This window comes from Halichondria panicea, chromosome 1 (genome assembly GCF_963675165.1).
Source record: "Halichondria panicea chromosome 1, odHalPani1.1, whole genome shotgun sequence".
Classification (NCBI taxonomy): domain Eukaryota; kingdom Metazoa; phylum Porifera; class Demospongiae; order Suberitida; family Halichondriidae; genus Halichondria; species Halichondria panicea.
In genome coordinates this window covers 1,564,440-1,586,941 of record NC_087377.1, presented here as the reverse complement: position 1 = coordinate 1,586,941, position 22,502 = coordinate 1,564,440, and the positions used below count along the sequence as shown (strand labels likewise).

Genomic DNA, 22,502 nt, shown 5'->3' with positions numbered 1-22,502 from the left:
CTGCAGCTCAGTTGAGTAGTGAGTGCTCGGATGATGCTCTTCTCCAGTTGTCTACCGAGATTGCTGGCTATGACAGATACAAGCACAGGCTGGGCCTCAGTGATGCTGAGATTGGTGCTATCGATCACACATTTGTTGGTATTCCAGGGAAATTCCTCGCTGCTCTAAAGAAGTGGAAGAGTAAAAATATTCTCCAATTCAATCCATTGAATTCAACAGCTACTTACGGTCGATTAGTGGAAATTGCCTCAAAGATTGAGGACGGAGAGGCAGTTCGCAGCATTCACAAGGCCTGTGTCAAGGATACATGTGAGTTACCTTATTAACTTTGTGAGCTTGCTCGTCATGCAGTTGTGCCATGCCATAATAGTATACAGCATTCTAAGTACTTGAGGGTTCTACTAGCCCTGAGGGCTCCTAAATCATGCACTCATGTTTTTAAACAGATTATTACTGGAATATTCATAAATTTGATCCCTATTTTCATTGCACACAGTGTTTTATTGCAATGTTTTGCTTATAAGGCTCTAGTTTATTGTGCTGTGCTCATGCTTTCATACAGATACTGGAGCTACTTGAAAGGCACGAATAAAGAACTGATGTCAAGTAAAGAAGCATGCAAGAATGTCAAGTAAAGAACTGACTCTGTGTTGACTATAAGTACTGACTATTATAATGCTCTGTGTTCTGTGTGTGTGTGTGCATATATACCATCACCTTCTATTTAAAACTATTTGAAAGCCCTTAGTCTGAAAAATACATTATCTTGATTCCTAAAGGCCCATTCCGTACATGTTGCTTATAATAGAACAGTTTTGCTTATTGTACGCTTGTCAAACTGGCCATTTTCAATGCAATATGTACTAATCTTGTGTGTGTAGGATCGTCACAAGAGGAGCCTACTAGCAGAAACCAAACAGTAGAAATTGCACAACAACGGTCGTCCATTGTTCTGACTGGAGATGATATTCTAACAATTTGTGAGAAGCTGAGAAGTGCAAGCAAAGATTGGTTCAACTTGGGACTGGCTCTCGGAATGAAGATTACCGACTTGGAAGACATTGAAGATGCATACCGCCATAACCAACGTCGCGTAATGAAGATGGTAGCCAAGCGTCTTGAAGTCACTGATCCAGAGCACCCGATGACATGGCCTTACATATGTGAATGTCTAAGGAGTCCTACTGTTGAGCGTAACGATGTAGCCGAGGAAATTGAAGACAAGTATGTGAGGACAGCAACTGCAGTTGCTCATAGTGCCACCAATTGATCATGAGAACCTGACAAGGTACGTTTGTACTAATGTATTATTATGATCCATTATACTGATATATACTTTTTTATTGCATAGCTTGAAGGGGACGAATAAAGTAAAGAAGCATAAAGAAGCATACATGCAAGAATTAAGTAAAGAAGCATAAATAATATGTGGTTTCCTGGCATTGAACCCCGCGAATATTAGAACCCACGTAAATTTCTGCTGAGGGCTCTGGAGCCAAATTGCACCAGCAAAAATTTCCCGCTATGCATTGTAGGAAATAAAGCTCCAGCTGTTGACTGATAACTAGGGTTTAATAGCGGTCCATTGCCCTGTCACAATGATCCCATCATCCCTCACATTCATCCAGCTAGCCCTCCCACTCCACTCTCCACTCAGCTGTGACATCTGTGACCCCAATAATTGTATTTTTACGGAGATAATTTTGATCGGTAGCCTAGCCAGACTGTTGTCTTGTCCCACTACATGGAATTCCAATTTAGTGTATATGCAAATATTCTATAGTCCTTTGAAAGTAGAATATCTGCGTGTATGGGCCCAGGGGTAGACAGCTGTTCCACTAAAAACCATTTTCACCTTGTTTGCAGAAATGCTACTCTAATTGACATGCAGTGTGTAGACTAGTGTACAGAGCCTATAGTGTGGTCCCACTGTGTGCACTGTAGCTAGTGTACAGAGCCTATAGTGTGGTCCCACTGTGTGCACTGTAGCTAGTGTACAGAGCCTATAGTGTGGTCCCACTGTGTGCACTGTAGCTAGTGTACAGAGCCTATAGTGTGGTCCCACTGTGTGCACTGTAGCTGGTGTATAGAGCCTATAGTGTGGTCCCACTGTGTACACTGTAGCTAGTACATACAGAGCCTATAGTGTGGTCCCACTGTGTGCACTGTAGCTAGTGTACAGAGCCTATAGTGTGGTCCCACTGTGTGCACTGTAGCTAGTGTACGGAGCCTATAGTGTGGTCCCACTGTGTGCACTGTAGCTGGTGTATAGAGCCTATAGCTAGTACATACAGAGCCTATAGTGTGGTCCCACTGTGTGCACTGTAGCTAGTGTACAGAGCCTATAGTGTGGTCCCACTGTGTGCACTGTAGCTAGTGTACAGAGCCTATAGTGTGGTCCCACTGTGTGCACTGTAGCTAGTGTACGGAGCCTATAGTGTGGTCCCACTGTGTGCACTGTAGCTGGTGTACGGAGCCTATAGTGTGGTCCCACTGTGTGCACTGTAGCTGGTGTATAGAGCCTATAGCTAGTACATACAGAGCCTATAGTGTGGTCCCACTGTGTGCACTGTAGCTAGTGTACAGAGCCTATAGTGTAGTCCCACTGTGTGCACTGTAGCTAGTGTACAGAGCCTATAGTAGTGTGTGGTCCCACTGTGTAGTGTACAGAGCCTATAGTGTGGTCCCACTGTGTACCCTGTAGCTAGTGTACAGAGCTTATAGTGTGGTCCCACTGTGTGCACTGTAGCTAGTGTACAGAGCCTATAGTGTGGTCCCACTGTGTGCACTGTAGCTGGTGTACGGAGCCTATAGTGTGGTCCCACTGTGTGCACTGTAGCTGGTGTACGGAGCCTATAGTGTGGTCTCACTGTGTGCACTGTAGCTGGTGTACGGAGCCTATAGTGTGGTCCCACTGTGTGCACTGTAGCTGGTGTACAGAGCCTATAGTGTGGTCCCACTGTGTGCACTGTAGACTAGTGTACAGAGCCTATAGTGTGGTCCCACTGTGTGCACTGTAGCTAGTGTACAGAGCCTATAGTGTGGTCCCACTGTGTACACTGTAGCTATAGTGTACAGAGCCTATAGTGTGGTCCCACTGTGTGCACTGTAGCTAGTGTACAGAGCCTATAGTGTGGTCCCACTGTGTGCACTGTAGCTAGTGTACGGAGCCTATAGTGTGGTCCAACTGTGTGCACTGTAGCTGGTGTACGGAGCCTATAGTGTGGTCCCACTGTGTGCACTGTAGCTGGTGTACGGAGCCTATAGTGTGGTCCCACTGTGTGCACTGTAGCTAGTGTACGGAGCCTATAGTGTGGTCCCACTGTGTGCACTGTAGCTAGTGTACAGAGCCTATAGTGTGGTCCCACTGTGTGCACTGTAGCTAGTGTACGGAGCCTATAGTGTGGTCCCACTGTGTGCACTGTAGCTGGTGTACGGAGCCTATAGTGTGGTCCCACTGTGTGCACTGTAGCTGGTGTACAGAGCCTATAGTATGGTCCCACTGTGTGCACTGTAGACTAGTGTACAGAGCCTATAGTGTGGTCCCACTGTGTGCACTGTAGCTAGTGTACGGAGCCTATGGTGTGGTCCCACTGTGTGCACTGTAGCTGGTGTACGGAGCCTATAGTGTGGTCCCACTGTGTGCACTGTAGCTGGTGTACGGAGCCTATAGTGTGGTCCCACTGTGTGCACTGTAGCTGGTGTACAGAGCCTATAGTATGGTCCCACTGTGTGCACTGTAGACTAGTGTACAGAGCCTATAGTGTGGTCCCACTGTGTGCACTGTAGCTAGTGTACAGAGCCTATAGTGTGGTCCCACTGTGTGCACTGTAGCTAGTGTACAGAGCCTATAGTGTGGTCCCACTGTGTGCACTGTAGCTAGTGTACAGAGCCTATAGTGTGGTCCCACTGTGTGCACTGTAGCTGGTGTACAGAGCCTATAGTGTGGTCCCACTGTGTGCACTGTAGCTGGTGTACGGAGCCTATAGTGTGGTCCCACTGTGTGCACTGTAGCTGGTGTATAGAGCCTATAGCTAGTACATACAGAGCCTATAGTGTGGTCCCACTGTGTGCACTGTAGCTAGTGTACAGAGCCTATAGTGTAGTCCCACTGTGTGCACTGTAGCTAGTGTACAGAGCTTATAGTGTGGTCCCACTGTGTAGTGTACAGAGCCTATAGTGTGGTCCCACTGTGTACCCTGTAGCTAGTGTACAGAGCTTATAGTGTGGTCCCACTGTGTGCACTGTAGCTAGTGTACAGAGCCTATAGTGTGGTCCCACTGTGTGCACTGTAGCTGGTGTACGGAGCCTATAGTGTGGTCCCACTGTGTGCACTGTAGCTGGTGTACGGAGCCTATAGTGTGGTCCCACTGTGTGCACTGTAGCTGGTATACGGAGCCTTTAGTGTGGTCCCACTGTGTGCACTGTAGCTGGTGTACAGAGCCTATAGTGTGGTCCCACTGTGTGCACTGTAGACTAGTGTACAGAGCCTATAGTGTGGTCCCACTGTGTGCACTGTAGCTAGTGTACAGAGCCTATAGTGTGGTCCCACTGTGTACACTGTAGCTATAGTGTACAGAGCCTATAGTGTGGTCCCACTGTGTGCACTGTAGCTAGTGTACAGAGCCTATAGTGTGGTCCCACTGTGTGCACTGTAGCTAGTGTACGGAGCCTATAGTGTGGTCCCACTGTGTGCACTGTAGCTGGTGTACGGAGCCTATAGTGTGGTCCCACTGTGTGCACTGTAGCTGGTGTACGGAGCCTATAGTGTGGTCCCACTGTGTGCACTGTAGCTAGTGTACGGAGCCTATAGTGTGGTCCCACTGTGTGCACTGTAGCTAGTGTACAGAGCCTATAGTGTGGTCCCACTGTGTGCACTGTAGCTAGTGTACGGAGCCTATGGTGTGGTCCCACTGTGTGCACTGTAGCTGGTGTACGGAGCCTATAGTGTGGTCCCACTGTGTGCACTGTAGCTGGTGTACGGAGCCTATAGTGTGGTCCCACTGTGTGCACTGTAGCTGGTGTACAGAGCCTATAGTATGGTCCCACTGTGTGCACTGTAGACTAGTGTACAGAGCCTATAGTGTGGTCCCACTGTGTGCACTGTAGCTGGTGTACAGAGCCTATAGTATGGTCCCACTGTGTGCACTGTAGACTAGTGTACAGAGCCTATAGTGTGGTCCCACTGTGTGCACTGTAGCTAGTGTACAGAGCCTATAGTGTGGTCCCACTGTGTGCACTGTAGCTAGTGTACAGAGCCTATAGTGTGGTCCCACTGTGTGCACTGTAGCTAGTGTACGGAGCCTATAGTGTGGTCCCACTGTGTGCACTGTAGCTGGTGTACGGAGCCTATAGTGTGGTCCCACTGTGTGCACTGTAGCTGGTGTATAGAGCCTATAGCTAGTACATACAGAGCCTATAGTGTGGTCCCACTGTGTGCACTATAGCTAGTGTACAGAGCCTATAGTGTAGTCCCACTGTGTGCACTGTAGCTAGTGTACAGAGCCTATAGTAGTGTGTGGTCCCACTGTGTAGTGTACAGAGCCTATAGTGTGGTCCCACTGTGTACCCTGTAGCTAGTGTACAGAGCTTATAGTGTGGTCCCACTGTGTGCACTGTAGCTAGTGTACAGAGCCTATAGTGTGGTCCCACTGTGTGCACTGTAGCTGGTGTACGGAGCCTATAGTGTGGTCCCACTGTGTGCACTGTAGCTGGTGTACGGAGCCTATAGTGTGGTCCCACTGTGTGCACTGTAGCTGGTGTACGGAGCCTATAGTGTGGTCCCACTGTGTGCACTGTAGCTGGTGTACAGAGCCTATAGTGTGGTCCCACTGTGTGCACTGTAGACTAGTGTACAGAGCCTATAGTGTGGTCCCACTGTGTGCACTGTAGCTAGTGTACAGAGCCTATAGTGTGGTCCCACTGTGTACACTGTAGCTATAGTGTACAGAGCCTATAGTGTGGTCCCACTGTGTGCACTGTAGCTAGTGTACAGAGCCTATAGTGTGGTCCCACTGTGTGCACTGTAGCTAGTGTACGGAGCCTATAGTGTGGTCCAACTGTGTGCACTGTAGCTGGTGTACGGAGCCTATAGTGTGGTCCCACTGTGTGCACTGTAGCTGGTGTACGGAGCCTATAGTGTGGTCCCACTGTGTGCACTGTAGCTAGTGTACGGAGCCTATAGTGTGGTCCCACTGTGTGCACTGTAGCTGGTGTACAGAGCCTATAGTATGGTCCCACTGTGTGCACTGTAGACTAGTGTACAGAGCCTATAGTGTGGTCCCACTGTGTGCACTGTAGCTAGTGTACAGAGCCTATAGTGTGGTCCCACTGTGTGCACTGTAGCTAGTGTACAGAGCCTATAGTGTGGTCCCACTGTGTGCACTGTAGCTGGTGTACAGAGCCTATAGTGTGGTCCCACTGTGTGCACTGTAGCTGGTGTACAGAGCCTATAGTGTGGTCCCACTGTGTGCACTGTAGACTAGTGTACAGAGCCTATAGTGTGGTCTCACTGTGTGCACTGTAGCTAGTGTACAGAGCCTATAGTGTGGTCCCACTGTGTACACTGTAGCTATAGTGTACAGAGCCTATAGTGTGGTCCCACTGTGTGCACTGTAGCTAGTGTACAGAGCCTATAGTGTGGTCCCACTGTGTGCACTGTAGCTAGTGGTTGACTTATCGCTAATTTAAACACATATTTTGATAAAGAGCTACAAAATAGATTTGTATTAGGACAATGCAAATAGCTAGTGGTGACTTAATAATTAAGGTTTGCATTTCAAATGAAGTGAAAGCAATAATAACATTGTATGGGTTCACCACAGCATTCCATGTACTGCCATTATTCTGCCCAAACTATAGTTTGCTTGAGGATACAAATGTACTTCTCTACATATACATGTACAGAGGATTTCAGGTTGGTTGGCAGAAGTCCTCTGTACACATAGCTCTAGTTAGCCAATGAAAAGTGAGATCTAATTAAATCATATGCATTGGTAATAAGCTAATTAAGGGAACAACTTGGGAATTAATGTGATCACTATAATTATTCATGACATCATTATTGTACAAGTATAGCAATCTAAATTGAAGCAATCTTCAATTATAGCCTTGACAGTTGTATTGTGTATGGGGTCTCATGTGACAGTGATAAAGTATTTGGTGTACATTTCAGAGTATTGCCACTACGTGCCGTTGCATGTCATTTGAAATAATGTAATGTACTTTGATCTGTACAGTTCAACCACATAAGACGATAGTGACAGCGACTGCCCCTCGGTTGAGTAGTGAGTGCTGGGATGATGCTCTTCTCCAGTTGTCTACCGAGATTGCTGGCTATGACAGATACAAGCACAGGCTGGGCCTCAGTGATGCTGAGATTGGTGCTATCGATCACACATTTGTTGGTATTCCAGGGAAATTCCTCGCTGCTCTAAAGAAGTGGAAGAGTAAAAATATTCTCCAATTCAATCCATTGAATTCAACAGCTACTTACGGTCGATTAGTGGAAATTGCCTCAGAGATTGAGGACGGAGAGGCAGTTCGCAGCATTCACAAGGCCTGTGTCAAGGATACACGTGAGTTACCTTATTAACTTTGTGAACTTGCTCGTCATGCAGTTGTGCCATGCAATAATAGTATACAGCATTCTAAGTACTTGATGGTTCTACTAGCCCTGAGGGCTCCTAAATCATGCACTCATGTTTTTAAACAGATTATTACTGGAATATTCATAAATCTGATCCCTATTTTCATTGCACACAGTGTTTTATTGCAATGTTTTGCTTATAAGGCTCTAGTTTATTGTGCTGTGCTCATGCTTTCATACAGATACTGGAGCTACTTGAAAGGGACGAATAAAGAACTGATGTCAAGTAAAGAAGCATGCAAGAATGTCAAGTAAAGAACTAACTCTGTGTTGACTATAAGTACTGACTATTATAATGCACTGTGTTCTGTGTGTGTGCATACATGTATATATACCATCACCTTCTATTTTTATACTTTTTTGGCAAAATTTCATTTCAGCTTTCTAGTTTAGTGACCCTTTACCATTGTTGTTGGGTACGGGATCACTTCAGTTGCAGCTTCTTGTTAACCACATAGCCTCAGATCAGAGAAGGCAGGCATGAGCGCGAGTAGCCTCGAGACCAACCTTTCCTTATAACAAACGGCTGGTCTCGAGGCTAGAGCGCGAACGATGGAGGATCATGCATTGCAGTCCTGATTAATGTTGGTGGATATGGTGGCTAGTCTGCAGAGGGAGCTGGACAATGCTAGGGTGAGTAGTGTCAGGTCTTATTGAGTGGACCCAGATACTTTATCTATGGACTAGCTCTCTAGCTCCCTTTGTTGTAATGTATGGTCCCCCATTGCGTACTCATACATTACTAATGTAGTGGGTGGTGTGTGATGAGTGGAGTGGGTGGTAGTGTACCTGCGTGCATGATGGTAGTCTATTGTCTTTATTGTGTCCATCAATTCCTCAGCCCTACACAGGTACCCCGGGTGGGCAGCATCATCCTGCATCATAACTTGTGAGAAATATAAAGTTTGATAAGAGGCTTGCATGTTCGTTATCTGTTCCATATACGTAGAGTGTATACGCAGTGTTGGGCTGTGAAGATACGTATAATTATGTGTGTTATTGTCGGCTATAATACAAGTACGTGTATAATAACTAATGTGGTTTGCAATTAGCTTATCTCAGTTGTAGGAGATTGTTCATGTGAGGTTTAGCAATGTACCCAATGGTACACAAGAATTCATGTCCTGATCTGAGGAAAGAGTATGTGCAGGTATAAGGGCTTATACAAGGTCAAGGTACTGCCCTCTAAAACCACCACTTAGTCCACTTGGGTATATACTTATTGCAATTGCTAACTGCATGTCAACTTTACCTATACACTGTAAAAAAAAAAGTGCGGTGAGCACACTAAAACCGTCGCATATAGCACACTTTTTCAAAAAAGCGTGCTATATGCGACGGTTTTAGTGTGTCCACCGCACTTTTTTTCAATCATTTTTTACAGTGTACAGCTAACTTCCCTCCTCTCATCTATGGTCCAGAGGCTGTACTGGTGTACTCATGACAAGGGCAGTATCAATGTGATATTGGTGGATGGACTGCCAGCTGGGACCACTCTACAGCCTACCCCTGCATGAGGGCAACTATACACTGCATGGAGTACACCTTCAGACTGCAGTTTGATGGGATTGCTGATATTGCTCTAGTGTGTTAGTTCATGCATACACTGATGAGCTGGAGGCTGGCTCAACTCTGGAAGTGCAGGTAAAGATGGTTGATGACTTGTAGCAATGTATTAGACCTTTGGTGGAGGGAGGTCAATATTGAGCAACCATATGCTAGCTGAGTTGGCATGGGCTGAGAGGTTTCATTTGTCATTGTATTTTAAACTACAGTATGGTGTAATTATTTATCCATGCATGTATGGATGGACATGTGGCAGTACTATTGGAGGTGACCTTTCACTAATTATGACCTTTCAATGACATTCAACCAAATTGCTTTGTGTACTGTGAAAGGGGTGGAATGTGACACCTCTCTGAAAAGGGGGAGGATCTGAGCAATGATTATGTTTACTGAGAAACAAGGCTGAAAGGGGCGAAATTCCTCTTTATGGGTGGTCCCACTGTGTACACTGTAGCTAGTGGTTGACTTATGTTTTTTGTAATAAGGTTTGCATTTTGTGAATGTGGTCTGTCTGTGTAAGACTGTGGAATGTGGGGATGAGTGGAGAATTTCCTTGAATCACGTTTACTGAACCATGTTAAGTGGTAGTCATTTGAAAGCTCTCAATGAACACTGAATACCCATAATTATCATCACACCCTCACACAACACACACCTGCCCACACACAGGCACTGGGCGTACTACTGTTCAAGCTGTGCTTCATGGATACTCCATTTGGTGACAACCCTCTAGCCATAGTCAGTGCTCAGTACAGCATTCCTGAAGACTCTCCCTACACACAAGACCTGCACAACTTGATAGGTACATGTAAACACACACACACACACCCTCCACCCCCTCACACACACACACACATACATCTTATAGTAAATGTCACCAGTACCACTGGTATACGTATAAAACCGAGTTATCATGAAGTGGGTTTTTTCTTTGTAAACTGGACATGTTTTTTCAGAGCTAATTGTATTTAAGAACTCACACTAGCTACAGGTGCTATGATACTCTGCCATCCTTAAGTGTATTGCTCTAATGATACGTGTATTCTCCCCCTCTCTTGTAGGCTACCTGTTGACCTCTGACCCCGAGCTTCGTCCCAGTATCTGGCAAGTGTGTGAGGTGGTGTCCAGGATCACAGGAACCACCAACCATGTCACTAATGTCTTTGTGAGTACCTTACTATTAGTATACCCTGTATATGTATAGTGGTGGGTAGACCAACAGTGGCTGTATTATAGAGGGTGGCCTGCTAACACAGGTCCAAACACATGCTATGGAGACTTTGGGGCCTATTAACCTGGCTGTATTATAGAGGGTAGTCTGCTAACACAGGTCCAAACACATGCTATGGAGACTTTGGGGCCTATTAACCTGGCTGTATTATAGAGGGTGGCCTGCTAACACAGGTCCAAGCACATGCTATGGAGACTTTGAGGCCCATTAACCTGGCTGTATTATAGAGGGTGGTCTGCTAACACAGGTCCAAACACATGCTATGGAGACTTTGGGGCCCATTAACCTGGCTGTAATATAGAGGGTGGCCTGCTAACACAGGTCCAAACACATGCTATGGAGACTTTGAGGCCCATTAACCTGGCTGTATTATAGAGGGTGGCCTGCTAACCCAGGTCCAAGCACATGCTATGGAGACTTTGGGACCCATTAACCTGGCTGTAATATAGAGGGTGGCCTGCTAACACAGGTCCAAACACATGCTATGGAGCCCATTCACCTGGCTGTATTATAGAGGGTGGCCTGCTAACACAGGTCCAAACACATGCTATGGAGACTTTGGGGCCTATTAACCTGGCTGTATTATAGAGGGTGGCCTGCTAACACAGGTCCAAGCACATGCTATGGAGACTTTGAGGCCCATTAACCTGGCTGTATTATAGAGGGTGGTCTGCTAACACAGGTCCAAACACATGCTATGGAGACTTTGGGGCCCATTAACCTGGCTGTAATATAGAGGGTGGCCTGCTAACACAGGTCCAAACACATGCTATGGAGACTTTGAGGCCCATTAACCTGGCTGTATTATAGAGGGTGGCCTGCTAACCCAGGTCCAAGCACATGCTATGGAGACTTTGGGACCCATTAACCTGGCTGTAATATAGAGGGTGGCCTGCTAACACAGGTCCAAACACATGCTATGGAGCCCATTAACCTGGCTGTATTATAGAGGGTGGCCTGCTAACACAGGTCCAAACACATGCTATGGAGACTTTGGGATCCATTAACCTGGCTGTAATATAGAGGGTGGCCTGCTAACACAGGTCCAAACACATGCTATGGAGACTTTGGGGCCCATTAACCTGGCTGTATTATAGAGGGTGGCCTGCTAATAATTATATAGTGACATTCAGTGTAAAAATTGTGTAATAATTATTATTCACCATAATTTATAATTATCTCCACACAGCGTTCCCCTTGTCCGCCAAATACTCTCCCTTCTCCAAAAAATGCTCGTCCTGTTGCTAAGAAACCAACCAACCAATCAAAACCCTCCATAACTGTCACCCTCCCATTAACACTATTGCTACAGCAGTTACCACGACATCCATTTCAACTCAGGGTCAAATTCGTCATGGCAACAACGAGTATTGAACCTGAAGCCGTCCAATCAGAATGCAGGATTCCATTAGAGCGTAGACAGTGGACTGGATGCTTTTGGTTATGTCCCATTCACTCCACAAAGAATAGGATCAGAGACCAACCTGACCACAGTGGTGAGTGTGTGTGTGTGTGTGTGTGTGTGGGTGTGGGTGTGTGAGTGGGCGTTAAATTAATTAAGTGTTTATTTTCTCACTACTTGCCTTAGGCCACACAAATTGCAATTAGCCAGCAGATTGAGGAGATTATTATTATACGTAAATTGAAACACATAACTTCCTCAATAAGCAGATGTTTTAATTTTAGTCAATAATAATTATTATAAAAAAACCATACAAATTTTTTTTCTAGTGCTGAGGTCACGTGATATTTGACTTGCCAATTTCCAAGTGCGAGAGCCTGAGAGACTTCAAATTGACTTTGCATGGCCTTATAATTATACAGAATGTTTATTGTGGTGGCCCCTAGGCTGGGCAGAGGCTGACTCTGGGTCCCTTATTAAACCTGGCTGTATTATAGAGGGTGACCACAATACACAACTCTATACTGCTTATTCAACCCCCCATCCCTCACATGTGTTCACTCCCACCCCTCACATGTGTTCACTCTTTCACACACACACTCACCAGGGTGTTATACAGGGCCCGGGGGGGGGGGGGGGGGGGGGATATCCCTCCTCTAAAATTACTACTAGTTGTATAACTGAGTGTCCATAGCTGGCAATTTTACAATAACAGAGTATTGAAACAGTTGACCTTTTTTTAGCAACATTTCCCCCTTCTACTTCAAAATCCTGTATGACACCTTGCTCACACACACACTCCACACCCACACTCCACATCCACACTCCACACCCACACACACACTCCACACACACACCTCACAGACTGGCAGTCCATTTCCTACGGATGACTTTGGTAGCACTCCATTAATTTTGACGGACGTTCCTCTACCCGCCCTCTTATAATACTGCTGACAATGCAAGGCGAGATTTGTTTGGAGCACCCCCCTTTGGAGAGGGTTCAAAGGTTACGGCAACAATGACAACTGTAGATCAATTTAGAGCAGTTCCTTTTAGCTGAATTTTAATATTTTATTTTTCCGTCTGTTTAGTATAATTATTTTTTATAAGTGTTGTTTTGTGTGTAGTAGGATCGATCACATGACTCGACTATTGACTGTGTCGGTATAATTATTATAAAATGATGTAGTGCTTTACGCAATATATATCTTTGTTGAAAGAGTAATTAAGTTTTTATGGCCGGAAGCTTAAAGACCCTTGAAATACAAAAAGAGGGTGTGGCACTTAATTTGCTTTGTTTACTGAGGGGAGAATTTGACAGAGTTTGAAAGAAGCTTCAATGGCTGAACAAGATTCAGAGTAAGTGAACAATGATGTAGACTATAATTACTACTCATGGTAGCACCTTGTGATTGCATGGAGGGAGGCTCATTCCATTAGTAGAGTCAGAGCAGGCTATGATCAGAGGTGGAACACTGTACAGCAAAGTGACAGCTGGATATGTGCATGGTGTCACTTGTATAAACTATATACACATATCAAGTAATTCTCTGTATGACTGACCCCTCAACCATCTATTTTGTACAGTGCTCAAAAGAAGTTAGCCGAGGACTTATGGAAGGCTGTAAACAATAATGAAGTCACCAAAGTTAGGTCCCTGTTGGGACAGGGGGCAGACCCCAACCACAAGTTCTACTGGAGTGACGAGTGGCCGGGTTATATTATGCTGCCTCCATTACACGAGGCTTGTGTGAGGGGCTACCTTGAGATGGTGAAGACACTTGTTACTCATGGAGCTCGTACTGATGAAGGTGATAGGAGGGACAACAGGACTCCATTTCACTGGGCATGCCGGGGAGGTGAGAAAGAGGTGGTCAAGTACTTTTTCCGCGAGCTTGGACTTAGCACTGGTAAGTAGTTGTTATTTTGTTTGTGTATTGATATTAAATAAATTATAATAATAATTATAACCGTACTTTTTCACTATTTTTTTACATTTGCGATGTACCTAGTATTACTTACACCTTTACGTATGATAATACGTGAAATTTTCATGGCTTAGTTAAAGTTCCTGGATATGTTTTTTCTGGTCGCCACAATAATATCTGTGTTAGTGCTCTGTTCCACAACAGATGTGAGGGATAAAGATAACAAGACTGCTCTTTACTGGGCTTGTGAGGGAAGAAGTAAATTAGACGTGGTACAGTATCTGGTGGAGGAGAGGAAGATGGATGTTGGTGAGATCATAGATAAAAGAGAGAGGGATTGGAAACGGACGTCAAAAACGTCTACTTATGTGCAGAGGGTGTGGCTTAATTCAGAAACTATCCATCGGGAAAACAATTTTTTATGGCTGTTAATCTATACATAGCTAGAACTGTCTAACTAAGTAGCTAGTGTACTGTACGTGTGTCATAAAAAATTATGGTGTCAAGTATTGTATGGAACTGCAAGGCTTTTATAGTGACAGTAAGACAATCATTAAATTTGTTTCTCTGACCCTTTTCTAATAGGTGACCTCGATTAATTACAACCGCAGGACAACGCGGATGATTTTCAAGTGGTTTTAACTTCCATTGCCAATCCCTGTACTCCTTTATTTATGTTTGAGCTAGTAAGATTTTTGTATCTCTGTATTTGTTCCCATAGCCTCTCCTACTGTTTGTCTCTCCAGTTGATTAGACACAGTCCTATTAAATCAGATTCCGTGTGTGTAATGTATACAGATGTGAGAGATGATGAGGGAAAGTCGCTACTGGACAAAGCTATGGCTCGTGAGTGTCTGTATAGAAAAGAAGGTTGTGTGGATGTTGCCCTCTACCTGATGAGCCGTGGCTGTGCATATGGTGATGAGGACAAAGCCAAGTTACTGTGTGCAGCATGTTACCATGGCAACTTGAGTGTGGTGCAGGAACTGGTTGAGCTACACAAAGTTGACCCCAAGAGTGAGTAAATGATTTAATGTATATACCCTCTTTGAATACCGTATAGCCGGTAATTTTGTGGGGTAAAAAATTCATGTAGGTCAGCTTGCCCAATGAAAATAAAGAAAAATTTTACCCCACGAAAATTATCTGCTATACGGTGTGTGTTCACTACTTTATGGTGTAACACAACCATACCGTATCAATGGTATCAAGGGCGTATGAAGAGAGGAGGACATGCAACTCACTATTAGTCCAACGTGCGAGCAAAAACTGCATTTATTATCTGCACATAATTATACATTTACACAAATCTCTATTTTTAAATATTACATTAATTTCCACCGCCCACTTACAGTTGTTGCTCGCAAGCTGTTGCATGCCCTCTTCTCTTTATACGCCCTTGATGGTACTTAGTATCGTTCGTTTTCGATTCTTCCCAGTTGATTAGACACAGTCCTATTCAATTAGATTGTGTATTATAGCTAACCAAGAGTTTATATCTAATAGAGGCGGGGGGTTCCCCCATAGAGTAATGACATCATCACCATCAGATATATGACATCATCATTATTGTACTGTCTTGCCAGAAACTACCTGTCGTATAGTGCTTAATTTGAAATGACAAAACTGATTGTTGTGAAGTAGCTAGAGGTGTACAAAGTTCCTATAATGGACCAACTGTCTCTGTTAGGATTTGACATTTTCGTACTGTGTCTCATAGTTATGGTCTCGAGTATTGTACTGACAGTAAGACAATTGTCTGTTTCTTTGGCCCTTTTTCCCCAAATTTTTTTAACATTAAAATGGCCAAACCGCAGGGCAACACGGATGGTGTTCGAGTTTTGACTTCCATTGCCACTAGCTAGATTATTTTAGTCATAATTATTTTGGGCTCTATATTTGTTCCCATAGCCTCTTCTACTGTTTGTCTTTCCTAGACACAGTCCTGTTTAATCAGTTTCCGTGTATTTATTGTGTGTAATGTACAGATGTGAGGGATGATGAGGGACAGTCACCACTGGACATAGCTATGGATTCTTGGTTGTATAGACGTGAGGATGTTGCCCTCTACCTGATGAGCCGTGGCTGTGGTAGTGATGAGGACAAAGCCGAGTTTCTGTGTGCAGCATGTGACGATGGCAACCTGGATGTGGTGCAGAAACTGGTTGAGCTACACAAAGTTGACCCCAAGAGTGAGTAAATGATTTAATGTGCCCTCTTTGAATACCGTATAGCGAGTAATTTCGTGGTGTAAAAAATTCATGTAGGTCAGCTTGCCCACGAAAATAAAGAAAACATTTTACCCCGCGAAAATTAACCGCTATATGGTATGTGTTCACTACTTCATGGTGTAACACAACCATACCGTATCCATGGTATCAAGGGCGTATGAAGAGAAGAGGGCATTCAAATTACTATTTGTCCAACGTGCGAGCAAAAACTGCATTCAATCTATTTATTATCTGCACATGTACTTTACACAAATCTCTATTTTTAGATGTCACTTCACTAATTTCCACCGCCCACTTACAGTTTTTGCTCGCAAGCTGTTGCATGCCCTCTTCTCTTCATACGCCCTTGATGGTACTTAGTATCGTTCGTTTTCGATTCTTCCCAGTTGATTAGACACAGTCCTATTCAATGTGTATGTAGCTAACCAAGAGTTTACAGGGCTGCATTGAGGGGGGGGGGCGAGGGGGTAATTTGCCCCCCCTAGATTCTGGCAGATTCATTTGTACTGCTATAATTCTGATGACTTCACCCCTCCTACATTTTTAAATTGCCAAAAACGCCCCCCCCCCCCCCACCTGATCTAAAATCCTGGATGCAGCCCTGGTTTACGTCTAATAGAGGCGGGGGGTGAACCTTCCCCTCATAGAATAATGTCATCATTACCATCAGATATCATTACCATCAGATATAATTATGACATCATCATCATTATTAGTACAACATCAGACGCTGCATGCCCTAACCTTCCCCCAAACACCCTGATAACTATTGTGTTTGACTGTGTGTATTGTACAGATGTGAGGGATGATGTGGGACAGTCACCACTGGACAATGCTCTGGGAGGTCTGTATACTGCTGATTATAGACTAAATGCTTGTTGTGTGGATGTTTCCCTCTACCTGATGAGCCGTGGCTGTGCATGTGGTGATAAGGACAAAGCCAAGTTACTCTGTGCAGCGTGTTGCTGTGGCGACCTGGATGCGGTGAAGGAACTGGTTGAGCTACACAAAGTTGACCCCAAGAGTGAGTAAATGATTTAATGTGCCCTCTTTGAATACCGTATAGCGAGTAATTTCGTGGTGTAAAAAATTCATGTAGGTCAGCTTGCCCACGAAAATAAAGAAAATATTTTACCCCACGAAAATTACCCGCTATACGGTATGTGTTCGCTACTTCATGGTGTAACACAACCATACCGTATCCATGGTATCAAGGGCGTATGAAGAGAAGAGGGCATTCAACTTACTATTTGTCCAACGTGCGAGCAAAAACTGCACTCAATGTATTTATTGTCTGCACATGTACTTTACACAAATCTCTATTTTTAGATATCACTTCATTAATTTCCACCGCCCACTTACAGTTTTTGCTCGTAAGCTGTTGCATGCCCTCTTCTCTTCATACGTCCTTGATGGTACTTAGTATCGTTCGTTTTCGATTCTTCCCAGTTGATTAGACACAGTCCTATTCAATGTGTATGTAGCTAACCAAGAGTTTACAGGGCTGCATTGAGGGGGGGGGGCGAGGGGGTAATTTGCCCACCCTAGATTCTGGCAGATTCATTTGTACTGCTATAATTCTGATGACTTCACCCCTCCTACATTTTTAAATTGCCCAAAACGCCCCCCCCCTGATCTAAAATCCTGGATGCAGCCCTGGTTTACGTCTAATAAAGGCGGGGGGTGAACCTTCCCCCTCATAGAATAATGTCATCATTACCATCAGATATCATTACCATCAGATATAATTATGACATCATCATCATTATTAGTACAACATCAGACGCTGCATGCCCTAACCTTCCCCCAAACACCCTGATAACTATTGTTTTTGACTGTGTGTAATGTACAGATGCGAGGAATGATGAGGGACGGTCACCACTGGAAAAAGCTATAGAGAATTTGTATAAGAATTTGTTTGAATATGAAGTTGATAATTGTGTGGATGTTTATGATTTTGATGATTGTGTGGATGTTGCCCTCTACCTGATGAGCCGTGGCTGTGGTGATGATGAGGACAAAGCCAGGTTACTGTGTGCAGTATGTGAACATGGCAACCTGAATGTGGTGAAAGAACTGGTTGAGCAACACAAAGTTGACCCCAGTGAGTGTGATAATCTATTGTGCTTTTAAATGGCCTCTTTTAGTATGTGTTCAATACTTGTTGAAACCGCGGGTACCAAAGCTTTATGCATAATTATGGTAATGAAGCTACAAGCTACATTACTAGCAGACTATTACTGTCACAATTTATACAACATGCAGAACAGAATGGTAAAAGATAGTGGGAAATAATCGACTTTGAGTGTCTAAAAAGGATCGAGATCGAAAGCTCAAAGTCCATAATTATTAATGACAAGCTACATAGCGTATAACACAACCTGCAAGTAGTGTCCCTGCATGGGACTTAATTTTGTTGATTAGACTGTGTATAATTATAACTATTAGTGTTTTGATTGTGTGTCTAATAGCGTATGGTGTGTTATGTGCAGATGTGACGAATTATGACAACCAGACCCCTCTCCACATTGCATGCTGCCAGGGACACAAAGATATGGTGTGGTACTTGGTGGAGAAGGCCAACTGTGATATCAGTGAGTACAACACAACCACCATGCAGTGTTATACCTTTGTTTCTACACCCACTCTTGTTCAGGTGTAACTGACTATAATGACGAGACTCCTCTTGACCTTGCTACACAGATGGGTCGCACTGAAATTGCTGACTACCTCAAGTCTCTACCACAACAATGTAAGCTCACTATGATCATGAGTACACAGTGTGGTCCAATATAGCTACTCTCTCTATACAGCTGCTGTGACTGGAGACACTGACTCCAGGAGTGTCGAGAATGGACCACCACCAACAAAGAAACGAAAAAGTGACTATTATTTATTTATCCCATGTGCACGTACATCTTAATTCATCTCTACCATTTATATGCCCACACACGCACACCCACCCACACACACACACACACACACACATATATACACACACTCACACGCCCACACACACATGTCCACACAGGTACCCAGCCAGTGACTCAGAGAAAGTGTCCTAACTGTGAGGAGAGCTGTCACATCCGCTGCAAGAAATGTCCCGAATGTGAGCACGAGTTCCCTCCTTCCACTAAGAGCAGGGCCAAACCTGACCAGGATATTGTGAAAAACCCTTCAAACCTACTGCAGATACTACAGAAAAAGGTCACTATACAGTACACACTTTATACTGTATTAGTACCAGTCACAGTAATATTGTATTGTACAGCCTTAAGGTGGTAGTTTATCCATAGATAGAAGAGAGAAATGGATAGGTAACACTTAGCACCTCGAAAACTATCCGGGGTTTAATCACTATACACGGGGGATTTAGACACAAAAAGAGACAAATGATTGTCTTACTGTCAGTGTGAGATTTCACTTCTGGTTGATACTTGAGGCTATAATTATTATGACACAAGCTATACCACTATATAGGAAGTAGGTACAGTTTTTCACTTTATGATGTTTCTGTCCTTATAGCTAGAACAACCTAGGGTACGTATACAGTCTTTGCATGCTCCAACTACTACCTAGCAATCCCCCAAAAAAGTTTCCAAATTGAAGTTGTGGGGGCTTGGAAAGGTCTGAATTTTCCAAAACAGCCATTATTATAGAAGTAGTTTTCCCTGGGGTAGGGAGCGAACACACCCACACACACACACACACACACACACACACACACACACACACACACAGGTTGACCAACTGTCTCTGTTAGGATTTGACATTGTCGTACTAGTGCACAGAGATTCAAGCAAATCACATGACTCCTCTACCACGTCACATGACACGCCCAGTCGCTCACGCCACACCTACAGGAAGTTTGTCACCTCCGGACTGGCCGAGAGCTTTGTTGAATCTCCTCTGGTGTACGGCAGTTGGAAAGATTTCTGTAGTTCTGACAAGACCTCAACTGGACACGCTCAGAAATCCAAGAACAAAACTAACCCACGAAAGAAAAAAGGAGTACAAACGAATACTAATACTACCACTCAGGAGGGGGACAGATCACATGATACGAGTGGAGTGTCACATGATCAAAGCAATGTATCTCAAGACAGCAATGGTCCCAATACTCAATCACAAACAGCACAAAGCTCTACTGCTCCACTCTCTATTAGTGACTTGACACCACTCTTGACACCACTCTGGAATACAATATCTTCTCTTCGTCAACAAGTGGAATCCATGCAGTCAGCCCCGCCCACTCACGGATCACAAGCGTACCCTCAACACATGTACCCCTCAGCTACTGGTTTAATGAGCACAGGGCAATCGACCTTTGTACCCGGGGGTGGTTCATTCAATACACCACTCCCCAACCATTTCACTGGACCTTCTTCACACAACTCAATGCTGGGACAGTCATCACGATTTAATTTGAATCCCGTGTCCTTCCCAATGTTTCCATTTTCACCTGCTCCAGCAAATTATCGTTTCCCTTCACCTATTATACCGTTAGAGTCATCTAGGCAACCAATGAACTCTGACCCCAACACTGACTCAATAGATACACAGCAATAGAATAATTAATTTGTTTTTGTTTACCTTCAGTTGGAATGCATATTATTTTGTTTTGGGGATTTCCCCCAATGCATATCAGGGAATTTATTTCAGTTCAAGCTTTCTAGTTTAGTGACCCTTTTGTTGTTTGTTTGGTTTTGGTTGTGATATTTGTTTGAGGATCCTTACCCACTGGCCATGTGGTAACAAAGCCTCGAATCCAGGCCGCGATTAAAATATACAAGGCCTGGTCTCGAGGCTAACAAAGTACTTGCACTAGCGCTAGTACTTGCGAGCACGGCGCTGCTACCTCAACAATACAAGTCTCTCCTGTCATAAAGAGCTACCACGAGTACAGCATCCTAGCTGTACAGAAAGGTCTAGATCTACCAGCCATTGTATTCTGCATGCACCTAGTATCAATCATCTCTATTTATTTTCCTCGTACAGTTATCGGTGGTCAGATATCCAGCGCTGAACAGAATATTGATCAGCGACTACTAACACTCAGTCTAGAACCAGACATTGAGCTCAGGGGAAAGGTGATTTAATGAAATAATTATACGAGACATTACTATTTCAGAAGCTATCTTTGATTGGCAATAACTTGAGTTGAGATTGTCCTATACAATTCTAAAGAATGCATTTTGTAGCTCTTTGAAAGAGCTATCAAATAGTGTGTTTAGATTAAAGTATAATGTGAGGTAATAATTATTGTGGTGGTGTAGTTGTCAGGCGTGTGATATATAGTCCTCTCCAATAGCTACAGAATGCACTATTTACTTATTACAAGCTTTTGATTCAACTCAATATTAATATCTCCCATTGTTGAGCATCTTATAAACATGCTCCCCCACACACAGTTTCAACACACACGTGTAGAGAAGCTGTGTCAGAATAATGTCTTCACAAGGGAACAGAAGTTTCCCACGGATGAGGACCGCCTCACTGACTTCCATTCCCATTTCTTGTTTGATGACGAGAAAAAATCATCTTCTGTTTGTGCCTAAAGTGAGTGTGTGTGTGGAGGGAGTGCTTTAGTAGCTATCTTAATTATTGTGATGGTCCATAACTTGAGTTAGGAATATCTAAAATTATGGTTGAATAGTATTATATAGACTATTTTAGTAGTTGAACATTATATCTAAACAGCCGTAACTCGAGTATCAATATCAACATTTTTATTAGTCGGGGCCATAATTTGTCATTTTTCTCCCTTGGACCCATGGGCTATTATTATCCATGTTATGGGAAAATTGGCAAATACTTTTATCTGAACTTTGATGGCACCATTTGAAAGGTCTCTTTCTAAGCTTTCAAAATCGTTGAAATTAGATCCATAATTATAATTATGCTGCATATCGTATAGCAGGTAATTTTTGTTGGTGCAAAATTTTCGTACAGACTATATACCCATTCGTATTTTATATTCGTACACTCAGCTCAAGATAGTGACGTTGAATGTATTGCAATTTCAATTTTCGTATAATGCTTTTCAATACGAAAGATACGAAAATTCCTACCGTACGAAAATAACCCACTATATACGGTACTTTAACAAGATCGTATCACTGTTCATAATTATTGTACAGATATCAGCTAACATATGAGGAGGGGGTTTCACCAAGAGCTAAGCTGCAAACTCAGAACATTTATAACAAAGTTGGCCACCATTCCCAAACTCCCTCCCTCTGTGAAGGATCTGAGATATTATGACCAGCTGCTCCACAATACTCTGTAGGCGTACGCCGTACTGGACAAGAAGTACGAGTTGGGATAACGCCCCCTCACATGCAATGACTAATTCACCTTTAACTAGCCTCGATTCAAGGCCGATTAAAATACGTATTTTAATCGGCCTTGAATCGAGGCTAACCTTTAACTAGCGAATCCATAATTATGCATTTTGCTCATAAAAGTCATTGACTCTTTCTTTGTTGCTATAATA

At 43.8% G+C, this 22,502-nt stretch overlaps 2 protein-coding genes and 3 long non-coding RNA genes across 5 annotated transcripts in view; 4 read left to right on the top strand and 1 right to left on the bottom strand.

Moving 5' to 3' along the window:
* LOC135350196 (uncharacterized) overlaps positions 1 to 22,502 on the top strand; it is a gene marked incomplete in the record, with an annotated part of 231,127 nt that overhangs the window by 31,096 nt on the left and 177,529 nt on the right. Inside the window, 4 exon segments of the mRNA XM_064548964.1 lie at positions 15,764 to 15,967; positions 16,803 to 17,030; positions 17,859 to 18,110; positions 18,499 to 18,600. Coding sequence (XP_064405034.1) covers positions 15,764 to 15,967; positions 16,803 to 17,030; positions 17,859 to 18,110; positions 18,499 to 18,600 — 786 coding nt within the window.
* On the top strand, positions 295 to 1,448 carry LOC135333472 (uncharacterized). The gene is made up of 4 exons (XR_010393913.1): positions 295 to 309; positions 563 to 631; positions 882 to 1,288; positions 1,352 to 1,448. It is a non-coding gene; the product is annotated as an uncharacterized LOC135333472 (long non-coding RNA).
* LOC135331978 (AP2-associated protein kinase 1-like) lies at positions 9,612 to 13,041 on the top strand. The gene is made up of 4 exons (XM_064527291.1): positions 9,612 to 10,016; positions 10,276 to 10,379; positions 11,635 to 11,941; positions 12,712 to 13,041. The coding sequence occupies exons 1-4, from the start codon at positions 9,917 to 9,919 to the stop codon at positions 12,735 to 12,737; spliced, it is 537 nt and encodes a 178-aa protein (XP_064383361.1). The 5' UTR covers positions 9,612 to 9,916; the 3' UTR covers positions 12,738 to 13,041.
* Positions 11,636 to 15,282, bottom strand: LOC135333888 (uncharacterized). The gene is made up of 2 exons (XR_010394118.1): positions 15,128 to 15,282; positions 11,636 to 11,929 (listed from the first exon to the last, which is right to left on the bottom strand). It is a non-coding gene; the product is annotated as an uncharacterized LOC135333888 (long non-coding RNA).
* LOC135333893 (uncharacterized) lies at positions 21,002 to 22,346 on the top strand. The gene is made up of 3 exons (XR_010394121.1): positions 21,002 to 21,096; positions 21,418 to 21,565; positions 22,147 to 22,346. It is a non-coding gene; the product is annotated as an uncharacterized LOC135333893 (long non-coding RNA).

What these genes read in the sequence shown, in the direction of transcription:
- LOC135331978 (XM_064527291.1), top strand. Translation starts at nt 9,917, where the DNA reads ATGGATACTCCATTTGGTGACAACCCTCTAGCCATAGTCAGTGCTCAG. An exon ending in AGACCTGCACAACTTGATAG is followed by an intron (nt 10,017 to 10,275) that starts GTACATGTAAAC and finishes CCTCTCTTGTAG; the next exon opens with GCTACCTGTTGACCTCTGAC. An exon ending in ACCATGTCACTAATGTCTTT is followed by an intron (nt 10,380 to 11,634) that starts GTGAGTACCTTA and finishes ATCTCCACACAG; the next exon opens with CGTTCCCCTTGTCCGCCAAA.